At 43.0% G+C, this 12,204-nt stretch overlaps 1 protein-coding gene across 3 annotated transcripts in view; it reads left to right on the forward strand.

Moving 5' to 3' along the window:
* The window catches only part of mcama (melanoma cell adhesion molecule a), a 47,053-nt gene extending 35,822 nt beyond the window's left edge, over positions 1 to 11,231 (forward strand). Inside the window, exons 5-16 of one of the 3 annotated variants that reach the window (XM_010870882.4) lie at positions 86 to 173; positions 328 to 507; positions 867 to 994; positions 1,377 to 1,521; positions 1,694 to 1,809; positions 3,302 to 3,443; positions 3,632 to 3,789; positions 3,906 to 4,047; positions 4,167 to 4,202; positions 5,968 to 6,097; positions 8,296 to 8,413; positions 8,567 to 11,231. In XM_010870882.4, the coding sequence (XP_010869184.2) occupies positions 86 to 173; positions 328 to 507; positions 867 to 994; positions 1,377 to 1,521; positions 1,694 to 1,809; positions 3,302 to 3,443; positions 3,632 to 3,789; positions 3,906 to 4,047; positions 4,167 to 4,202; positions 5,968 to 6,097; positions 8,296 to 8,413; positions 8,567 to 8,569 (1,386 nt within the window). In that variant the 3' untranslated portion in view covers positions 8,570 to 11,231. The remainder of the gene's footprint in view (positions 1 to 85; positions 174 to 327; positions 508 to 866; positions 995 to 1,376; positions 1,522 to 1,693; positions 1,810 to 3,301; positions 3,444 to 3,631; positions 3,790 to 3,905; positions 4,048 to 4,166; positions 4,203 to 5,967; positions 6,098 to 8,295; positions 8,414 to 8,566) is intronic. The other 2 variants (XM_010870881.4, XM_010870883.4) reach the window with 2 other exon arrangements.
* The last annotated feature ends 973 nt before the right edge of the window (positions 11,232 to 12,204 follow it).

Consider the following 12,204-nt stretch of genomic DNA (forward strand, 5'->3'; position numbering starts at 1 on the left):
TCATCTCACTTTCGCTCTCCGTCTATGAAAACAATGTTGAACCATACAAACATTTTAAGCAGTCTTATACTGACTGTGTGTACAGATTGCATCTTGTGAGGCCAGGAATGGCTTTCCCAAACCCAACATCACCTGGTACCGTGACAGCAACCCACTCAACCCCACACATGGCAGTGAGTAGCTGGAATAGCAATACAGAAGAACAGATCTTAGATCGTGTTTAACTGTACAGCCAAATAAAACAGCTCAAACCATTCTTTATGGCGGAGTTGAATGTTGTCATTACATTAAGTGTTTCCGGGCGTCACATTTCCTCTCCTCTCCCAGAGATCAACGTGGTAACTCTGGTGACCTGGGAGTCCAGCGGCTTCTACTCTGTCCAGAGTGACCTCCAGTATAAAGTGTCCAAGGAAGACAAGGACGCGCTGTTCTCCTGTGAGGTCAGCTACTACGTCCCAGGGGCTGCAAGGACGGCCGAGTCCAAGGGCATCAATATCACTGTGCACTGTAAGGACCCAGCCAACTCCCCGTCCTGATATTTCCTGACCACAGATCTTATGCTGACCGCCATATTAGTCAGTTTAGCATGATGGAATACAAGGAAACATCCTCTGGGTTTTAAGTGTAGTAAGCCAGATAAATCCTTCCAACTTCCACATTTGGTAGCCTTAAATTGGTTGCCCACAATGTTTTTTCAGTACATCTAGTGCTGTTTGCCCATTTTAGCACACCGTGACAGCAAGGACAACACACACACACTCTGCTGTTGACAGTCCTGAGTAAATGACTAGCTTGTGAAGAGGCATAGCTTGGTGACTTTACCAGGCATTGAACGGCCCCGTTGATTTATGGGTTTTGTCTTACAGACCCCACGGCCGTCGTCAAGCTATGGATGGAATCCCCCCAGGCCCTCGTCAAAGAGGGGGACACAGTGGAGCTCCGTTGCCAAGGGGATGGCAACCCCCCACCGCCCTATACTTTCAACCGAGAACAAGTAAGAATGGCCCCCTTTTTCTGTATCTGTCCATTGACTACAGAGAACTATAAAACGGGGGAGGGAAAAGGCGACATGCAGGAGACATCTGGAGAATGTTTTTGATATGCAGAGGCAGGCCATAGAGTAGAAGTGTAGGAATGTGGATGTGAGCAGGTCACGTCTGACCCTGTGGCAAGATGTTTTGACTCCGGAAAGGTCCTTGGGATGGGTTAGTTCCCATGTTTCACACAATGGTTATGTTATGTGTTCATGTAGCTCATGGTTTGGTGTGCGTCTAAAACTGATATTTCAGCCCAAAATAATAAGTCCCTCCCCTGAAAGAAGCCTAAACATAGATGGAGAAATATGACAGTTCAAACCTAATGTTGTCTCCTGCCAGGAGCCAGAGACGACATTAGAAGCCAGAGACGGCAAATTGGTGCTAAAGGAGGTGACGCGTGGGGACAGCGGAGTCTACCAGTGCCGCTCCCTGGACCTGGACACCTACGAGGAGGTCATGGGAGACATGCAGCTCAACGTCCACTGTAGGTCATCGGACAGCACAGCGGCCTGACGGCCTTGTTTCAGTCACTCAGTCATTGCATCACGGCACTCTGATCATTTATGTCAACATTCTCACATTTGATGAACATTGGGATTTGCGGTGATGTGCGGTTCCCCGGCCAGGTCTGGTTCTCACATCATGTCTCCCTCTAGATTTGGACCCGGCTGTGGTGGTGCCCAAAGATTCAGAGGTCATGTTCAAAGGAGAGAGTCTGACTGCTACCTGCAATGCTCTGTCTTCTCTGGAAACGGCCACGGTCTGGTTCAAGGTACCATACAGCCTGTAATAAACACAGACTAGTGCTTAGAATGGAAACGTGCTTATGTCACTTGGTCATGGCCGACATAACAGATGACACAACCGTGTCCCTATTTTATGGCCGACATAACAGATGACACAACCATGTCCCTATTTTATGGCCGACATAACAGATGACACAACCATGTCCCTATTTTATGGCCGACATAACAGATGACACAACCATGTCCCTATTTTATGGCCGACATAACAGATGACACAACCATGTCCCTATTTTATGGCCGACATAACAGATGACACAACCAAGTCCCTATTTTATGGCCGACATAACAGATGACACAACCATGTCCCTATTTTATGGCCGACATAACAGATGACACAACCGTGTCCCTATTTTATGGCCGACATAACAGATGACACAACCATGTCCCTATTTTATGGCCGACATAACAGATGACACAACCATGTCCCTATTTTATGGCCGACATAACAGATGACACAACCATGTCCCTATTTTATGGCCGACATAACAGATGACACAACCATGTCCCTATTTTATGGCCGACATAACAGATGACACAACCATGTCCCTATTTTATGACCGACATAACAAATGACACAACCATGTCCCTATTTTATGACCGACATAACAGATGACACAACCAAGTCCCTATTTTATGGCCGACATAACAGATGACACAACCATGTCCCTATTTTATGGCCGACATAACAGATGACACAACCGTGTCCCTATTTTATGGCCGACATAACAGATGACACAACCGTGTCCCTATTTTATGGCCGACATAACAGATGACACAACCGTGTCCCTATTTTATGGCCGACATAACAGATGACACAACCGTGTCCCTATTTTATGGCCGACATAACAGATGACACAACCGTGTCCCTATTTTATGACCGACATAACAGATGACACAACCATGTCCCTATTTTATGGCCGACATAACAGACGACACAACCATGTCCCTATGTTATGACCGACATAACAGATGACACAACCATGTCCCTATTTTATGGCCGACAGAACAGATGACACAACCAAGTCCCTATTTTATGGCCGACATAACAGATGACACAACCATGTCCCTATTTTATGACCGACATAACAGATGACACAACCATGTCCCTATTTTATGACCGACATAACAGATGACACAACCATGTCCCTATTTTATGACCGACATAACAGATGACACAACCGTGTCCCTATTTTATGGCCAACATAACAGATGACACAACCGTGTCCCTATTTTATGGCCGACATAACAGATGACACAACCGTGTCCCTATTTTATGGCCGACATAACAGATGACACAACCATGTCCCTATTTTATGGCCGACATAACAGATGACACAACCATGTCCCTATTTTATGGCCGACATAACAGACGACACAACCATGTCGTCATGCCGTTTCAGTCGGTGTTGAGGACTTAGTAATGTCTCATGATGTTTGTCTGTTTTTGTCTGTGTGAAGGACAGGCAGAGAGTTGGCACAGGCCACGTACTGCTTCTGCAGGATGCCACTTACTCCACTGCCGGAGAATACGTGTGTGAGGTGACTGTTCCTTCCCTGCCTGGACTGCATACCTCCGGCTCTGTCCACATCATTGTCCAGGGTGAGTCACCTCGCCTTTGGGGATGCCACAGATTATCACTCCTGGTGACTGATGGCATCAGGTCGGATAGCCTTGGGATTGATCAAATAAGATGTTTTCATTACCTAAAAGTGGTCTTTATACAAGCCTGTCGTTCGTGTGTGTGTGTCTGTGTGTGTGTGTGTGTGTGTCTGTAACCCGTCTCCCAGGGGCTCCCCAAATGAAAGACTCTGACAGGGAGGTGGAGATGGAGCAGGGACTGGGGAAGTGGGTGAACCTGAGCTGTGAGGCGCATGCACACCCTCTGCCCTCCATCTCCTGGAGCTTCAGCGGGAGCCAGGTAAAACTGGGCAGAGCAGAACCCAGGGTACTTAACATACGTGCTCCTATTTGCTTCAGCCGCGCGATGTTGCATATTACCCTCTCACTGCACCATTGGTGTGACTGACGTGACATCAGAGCTTTGCGCTTGTGTGTTGACAGAGTTGGCGTGAGGTGCTGACCAGAGCCAATGAGCACAACATTATCAGCCTGGTGTCCGTCAAAGTGACCTCTGACGTCACGGCCCTCTGCAACGCCACCAATGAGATGGGCACAGAGACAAAGTCCTTCAGCATCAGAGCCAGTAAGCCACACTGCCATCATCCATCCCTACAATGGAACATGTGGAATTCATGGGCATATTGTGTGATGAATATTTGGTGATGGAAACCTCTTACAGTAGAAGTGTTGTTTCGTCTACAGTTCCCATGGTCACTTCAACTGCACCCTACTTGCCCGGTAAGACTTCCTGTTATTTTTGTGTTTTTTCTACAGGAGCTTCATCCTGCATATTCATGCATATATCACTTTTATTGAGACAGACATAATTCATATGGAGGATGGAGTACAGCTGTGAAGGTCTGGGGAAGGGTTAGATGGAGGATGGAGTACAGCTGTGAAGGTCTGGGGAAGGGTTAGATGGAGGATGGAGTACAGCTGTGAAGGTCTGGGGAAGGGTTAGATGGAGGATGGAGTACAGCTGTGAAGGTCTGGGGAAGGGTTAGATGGAGGATGGAGTACAGCTGTGAAGGTCTGGGGAAGGGTTAGATGGAGGATGGAGTACAGCTGTGAAGGTCTGGTGAAGGGTTAGATGGAGGATGGAGTACCGCTGTGAAGGTCTGGGGAAGGGTTAGATGGAGGATGGAGTACAGCTGTGAAGGTCTGGGGAAGGGTTAGATGGAGGATAGAGTACCGCTGTGAAGGTCTGGGGAAGGGTTAGATGGAGGATGGAGTACTGCTGTGAAGGTCTGGGGAAGGGTTAGATGGAGGATGGAGTACAGCTGTGAAGGTCTGGGGAAGGGTTAGATGGAGGATGGAGTACAGCTGTGAAGGTCTGGGGAAGGGTTAGTTGGAGGATGGAGTACAGCTGTGAAGGTCTGGGAGGGCTTGTACCAGAACATACATTGCCATTTAACTTTCTTTTCTTAGTGATATTTAAAACAGTCAGCAAAGATGCACTTTTAGATATTTCCTTTGCTTAAATTTTTCTTTGATTCACTCTGAATACACACCAACTCGGTCTATTAAGGATTAACCAAAAAGGCAAGTAAATAATTCATGATTATTTTCATTGGGGCAAAGTATTCGCTGGAATGGGTGGGTGGATTGACTTAGCATATCGCCTGTGGGTACATTTACAATTCTGTCTGATGGAGAAAAATCTTCAAGGAAAAAAAGAGCAAGACAACACTTAGGAAAAAATACATCCAACACCAGATTTTTTTCCCTGATAAATGCTTAATTACAGTTTATCTAGCATTTTGCAAAATGTTTTGAAATGGTTGAATGCCAAAAACATACGTTTACTTATTACTGGGTAGTTAACAAGCTGCCTCACTGTTTTATTGAGCTGTCGCTGTTTAAATTCTCATAAACCCCATACCCAGACTATTGTTTTATATTAACGAGGGCGTGGTGAATTATAGGAGTTAATGGTAGTGAGTAGCATTCTCATTTCCTCCTGGGAGGATTACACCAGAGCAGGTCAGGGTGGTTTCCTGTCTCTCTCTACCCAGGGTTTGGAACCCTTGAAAGCATGACAGCTGAAGCTGGGGTGTTTACATCTGTGCATTAAAGGCCACTATTATATGAAAAACCACATCAGCCTTTAGGGAACATACATTTCTCTGTATGTTCCCTGAAGGCATTTCAATTTGTTTCTGTTTATTCTCTGCTTGGAGTAACCCTGAAGTACCCCCTCATGTTAATTTCACTGGTAAGCCTATGGTGTCATGTGTGTTTTCAAGTACCCCCTGTGGAGAGGCCAAGTACCCCCAGGGGTCCTAGTACCCCTGGTTGGGAACCACTGATTTAGGGTATATGTCTGTCTGGGAATGTTGTCACTAGGGGTCCTCAGACAAGGGATTACGGTTCAATGGTCACCAAGTAGCACAGCTGACCAGGAAGTGTTTAGACTGGTCATATCTGGAAGATTCTCCATTCTCCGTGGGCTTTGGTAAAACAGTTAACAAGCGCCTGCCCATCTCTGTCCCCATGTGTGTAGCTGAGGGCAACGGTGTGATCATCGTGGTCATCATCCTTTGTATTCTCCTGCTGGCCATCCTTGGCAGTGTGCTCTACTTCCTCCACAAGAAGGGCAAGATACCATGTGGCCGCTCTGGCAAGCAGGAGATGTGAGTGTTGAACTTCAACAACTAGGGCCATGTTTTGTATCCACTTCTTTTAGACGGGTGTTAAACAATGGTGGTGGAAAAGGGTATATTACAATGTAAAGCATTCTTCAGAGAAATGTACAGTATCTCACAAAAGTGAGTACACCACTCACATGTTTGCAAATATTTGATTATATCTTTTCGTGACAACACTGAAGAAATGACACTTTGCTACAATGTAAAGTACAGAGTGTACATTTACTGTCCCCTCAAAATAACTAAACACACAGCCATTAATGTCTAAACCGCTGGCAACAAAAGTGAGTACACCCCTAGGTGAAAATGTCCAAATTGGGCCCAATTAGCCATTTCCCTCCCCGGTGTCATGTGACTCGTTAGTGTTACAAGGTCTCTGGTGTGAATGGGGAGCAGGTGTGTTAAATCTGGTGTAATCGCTCTCACACTTCCTCATACTGGTCATACTGGTCGCCATGGTCGACCAAAGATGTTGAGTGCACGTTCTCAGCGTCATATCCAGAGGTTGTCTTGGGGAAATAGACGTATGAGTGCTGCCAGCTTTGCTGCAGAGGTTGAAGGGGTGGGGGTCAGCCTGTCAGTGCTCAGACCATACGCCGCACACTGCATCAAATTGGTCTGCATGGGTGTCGTCCCAGAAGGAAGCCTCTTCTAAAGATGATGCACAAGAAATCCCGCAAACAATTTGCTGAAGACAAGCAGACTAAGGACATGGATTACTGGAACCATGTCCTGTGGTCTGAAGAGACCAAGATAAACTTACTTGGTTCAGATGGTGTCAAGCGTGTGTGGCGGCAACCAAGTGAGGAATACAAACACAAGTGTGTCTTGCCTACAGTCAAGCATGGTGGTGGGAGTGTCATGGTCTGGGTCTGCATGAGTGCTGCTAGCACTGGGGAGCTACAGTTCATTGAGGGAACCATGAATGCCAACATGTACTGTGACATACTGAAGCAGAGCATGATCCCTTCCCTTCAGAGACTGGGCCACAGGGCAGTATTCCAACATGATATCGACCCCAAACACACCTCCAAGACGACCACTGCCTTGCTAAAGAAGCTGAGGGAAAAGGTGATGGACTGGCCAAGCATGTCTCCAGACCTAAACCCTATTGAGCATCTGTGGGGCATCCTCAAATATAAGGTGGAGGAGTGCAAGGTCTCTAACATCCACCAGCCCCGTGATGTCGTCATGGAGGAGTGGAAGAGGACTCCAGTGGAAACCTGTGAAGCTCTGGGGAACTCCATGCTCTAGAGGGTTAAGGCAGTGCTGGAAAATAATGGTGGCCACACAAAATATTGATACTTTGGGCCCAATTTTCTCGTAGGGGTGTACTCACTTTTGTCGCCGCCGGTTTAGACATTAATGGCTGTGTGTTGAGTTATTTTGAGGGGACAGCAAATGTACACTTATACAAGCTGTACACTCACTACTTCACATTGCAGCAAAGTGTAATTTCTTCAGTGTTGTCACATGAAAAGATATAATCAAATATTTACAAAAATGTGAGGGGTATACTCACTTCTGTGAGATACTGCAATGTAGATTTATTTCATATATATACATTGAGGAAAAAAAACATTTGGTCCCCTGCTCTGGTACGTTTGCCCACTGACAAAGAAATTATCAGTCTATAATTTTTATGGTTTGACATGCCTTTTTAAATCCTGAAAAATGCTTTTGAAAAATGTTATAAATTGATTTGCATTTTAATGAGTGAAATAAGTATTTACAAAATCCCTCCTGAGATATGTGCAAACCTGGTGGCCAACTACAAGAAACGTCTGACCTCTGTGATTGCCAACAAGAGTTTTGCCACCATGTACTAAGTAAAGTTTGGCTGAGGGGTCGAATACATATTTCACTCATTAAAATGCAAATCAATTCATAATATTTTTGACTTCAGTTTTTCTGGATTTTTTTTTGTTATTCTTTCTCTCACTGTTCAAATAAACCTACCATTAAAATTATAGACTGATCATTTCTTTGTCAGTGGGCAAACATACAAAATCATCAGGGGCCTAAATAAATCTTTCCCTGATAATATTTAATATTATATTATTCCATGTTATATTATTCCATATGTTCATCTATAAGTTAGGCTTTCCCTCTTCAGAAATGTAATCATGTTAATTGGAGTAGAGTATTTAGAGTGTAACTCGGTTTGTACTCTGTATCCACAGCACCAAGGAGAACGCTAACAAAGATGAAATTGTGGTGGAGATGAAGACTGACACCAAGACCGAGGACACTGTCCTTCTGAAGGGCGTGAACGGAGACAAGAATGGCCCCAGCAACCAGGTAACTGTTGAACACCTAAGCGGTGCAAAAACAGAACAAGCCTAACTATCCACAGTTTTTCTAGAATCCTGTATTGCCTAAAATGTATTGACATTTGTTGGTGTTTTTTTGTCCCTCTCCCCAACCTTTTGCCTTGTGTGCTTTTCCCTGGAGTAAAGTACATGGACCTGAGGAAGTGACATATGCAGAGGGCTGAGCTCTGACACGGCCAACCAAAGCTCATCACCACACCTCCACATCAACCCAAAACCCAGGGCTAGACTTCTGGAAGGCTTAGGAAAAACATCCCTGTCAAGACCCAATCACCTCTAATTCTTTTAGTTAAGCAGTATTCAGCATTGTGGCCAAGTTAAACGACATAGAAACACACACTATTAATGTCAAGTTGTTGGATAGAGGTTTGGAGGATGTTCTGATTGCTCTATTTTACTGTTTATGTTTTACTGTTTCCCCAAAGCCTTTCTACTCTTTTTCTTGTCCATTTCTGATGATTACGTTCATTAACTGTGCGTTACAAACTTTATAAAGTGTATATATTATATATATGTAGGTATTTAAGGTATTTTGACAGACCTTTCGAGTTCAAACTTCTTAATAGCAAACACTTATTACTTTAACTATTCATCTACGTTTTTTGTTCAGGCAAACCCCTACATTTATTTCATGTCACCCAGCCAGGGCAGGGCTTCTAAATACTGCGCCCTCCCCCCCAGTTCCTTTTCTGGTGACTTAAGTTGCCAACCCTAAAGTCACTAGCATGAGAATGAGGTAGATGTAAATCAATTGCAAACTAGGGTGGGATGTACTACCAGCCGTCACACTTCACTGGATTAGTCCACTACAGTAAACAAGTAGTGAATATACTGCCATTCATCAGGTCGTCTACAACGCGCCATTTTAACAAAGCTCTGCTACAACACTGTATATTCCCTTCAATCTCAGACACTGTGAGATAGAATGTCAATACGTTCCCCATGGGCCAATATCTTTAAGTGAGATGATTGTGAATACTGGTTCATGACGCCAATATGTTCCCAATGGACCAATATCTTTAAGTGAGATGATTGTGAATACAGGTTCATGACGCCAATATGTTCCCAATGGACCAATATCTTTAAGTGACGTGTTCAGAGAGACGTACTAAATGTGTTGTGGGTCTGTTTGTGTGTGCAGCACTATATTGGCTCCCTCAGGCTTTGGCACCTCAACACCATCATGGAGACGTCAATAAGACAACTAGCGATCTTCAAATGAGCAGTTGTGAACCAAAGCTTTGCCACTTATCTAGAGTGTTATGGTTAGTCAGCAAGTTATCAATCCAGGTGTGTCATTTTATGTTGTGAACTACTGTCAAGCTCTTGTACTGTTTGTAAATAATCGTAGGATAAGAACTGTTTGTAGCCATGGCCATCGATTGTCTGTTTTGAAACGGCCTACTGTTTTATAATCTACAGTGCCTGTGGAAATTTGTCTTATTCTGAAAATGTAAGATACACTGAAATGGTTAATTTTTTTTCTGGTTTGATGTATTTCTGTGTTTGGGTGAGGGCCAAGGAGACCTCTCAAGTTCATTTTTGTGTGATCCATTTTGGATGCTTACTGTATGTGTGCAGGGAAGAAGTAGCTGTGCTTGCTCCAAGACTGCCCAATGACTTGTATAATGCACAGAATGATGTTACGAAAGCTATTATAATTTGGGTATTGTATTAAACAGGTTCAAATTGTACACAATGTATTTTGTGATCCAAACATTGCCATTAAAGTAATATTTTAGTGGTCATTGTAAGTTGTCAGTTGACAATACTTCCATTCTGTTCAGCCTGCTTATGTCCGGCCACAAGAATGATGATTAGCTTTAGGTAAACACAAGAAAAAACTACCCCTCAACTGTGTGCCTTTTTTTGTTCAGTCTAGTGTAGTTGTGTTATAGTGTAGTTTCCTGAATCTTTCGGAAAGAGGTCTGGAATTAGGAGTGTTTGAGTCATGGATTCATTTCACTCAGATCACAACAGAAGCAAGGCTTGTGGACGCCAGTGGGTGGAAGGTCGGTTTTCATGACATAGGTTTGCTATTGGCTCAGAAAGCAGGTTCAAAAAGAAATGTTTTGTTGTTTGGAACAGCTAAGTGGACAGGAGTGTTTGGACCCACACAGTTCATTGTTTTGTAATGTTATAATTTTGCAAATGTGTATAAATTATGAACTGTTCTTGTGATCTAATGCTTGCATTTTTTTTTATAATTGTTGTTTTGCAAGAAAAGAACGCCAAATAAACAGTTACATTTGACATAACCTTTTCAAGAAAAGTTCATAGCATGAAGACAGAAGTAAAAACGTACCACTTCTGCATTTCAGTGACTAAGGAACAACTGAAACGATACATTTCCACATTGACAGCTTTAGCGTTCCAGTCTTCTAATGGTCTTTATCAGAGATCCAGAATGTGATCACCAGGAGGAAAGATAATTTTTCCTTCTAACCACTTTCCTGGAGGGAGCAGTACAGTCACTCCAGATTTCCATGGGAAGAGGGGGAGGTTCAGCACAACAGACAAAACATTGTTACATTTGAACTCTGACTGTTACTGTATTGGGAACAGTTATTTGCAAGAATTGCATTGCTAAACCATATTTTTAAGTACTACAGTATTATGAGCAGTGACAATAATATAGAAATCATCAAATGTTAAAGAAAATATTGTTTATTATTTTAATGGCTGAGGCATGAACACATGGCAACATAATGAATGCTGATTATATTAAAATCAATAAATAAAATCTTATCTACACATGCAATAAAAAGGCAATGAAAAGCTTTTTTTTGTTAGTTTTCTCTCCATATATAAAGGTTAGGTGAACAATGAGTAATACCATACATTTTCCAATTGAATTTCAGATGGAACAACAAAGTACCAACTGTGCCATCTTAATTCTGCTACTATTGAACACTGGAGTACGAGACCACAGCAAAATCTTATGAAATAGTGCCCTCTTGTGGTGAGTTCACATTTGAGCAACAGTGGAAAGCAGAGGTTTTACAAAGCACTATCTTGAACCATAGACATTTCAAGTCATTTTCCACACATTATTATACAAGGAGTGGCACTTAAGTTCATGATCAAGGAATTGCAGTAAACATACATCACAATTTCAAAGTTAAAACAGTGAAAATCAAGCTAAACAAAAAAGTAGGTATTACTAATATGTGATTTAAACCTGTATTTAAATGCTTTTGGCTTTGAATCCAACACATTTACACTCACATTTTGGGAGTGTGTTTTCCCCATACAACCTTGGCATTTCACCGCACATTGGTCAGTCTCTTGGGTACCTGAGTCCAGAGGACAATGACAAACTCCCTCTATTTAACTTGGTGTCAAATTAAAAGAAAACAGATTTCGTTATACACATTAAAAGATTCCCAATAATGTGTTGAAGCTCCATCCTTGAAAAAACCCCCAAAAACAAGGTTGGTACAAGACAAAAATAGTTACAAATTCATATATAGAGCCACTTTATGAAAGTGTCATGGTCTTTTGTGTGCCGTAACGTGAATTGTAAGTTCTCTTTCCAGAGGCAGCTAAGCAAATCTATGAGGTAGTGCCAATTAAGTACTTAATTTAACTAAATATCAAGGAGTGTATATATGACTTGAATTACTGTCTTCTCTGCCCAATAAATATACTGTCACCTGGGAAATGAATAGTAGGAATAAAAAAGAAATACCAAAAAATTACTTCCAAGAAACAGTCCAACTGCACCTGGATCAGCAGGGAGTGAGATTCATATAGGGC

Source organism: Esox lucius, chromosome 7, assembly GCF_011004845.1.
Source record: "Esox lucius isolate fEsoLuc1 chromosome 7, fEsoLuc1.pri, whole genome shotgun sequence".
NCBI lineage: Eukaryota > Metazoa > Chordata > Actinopteri > Esociformes > Esocidae > Esox > Esox lucius.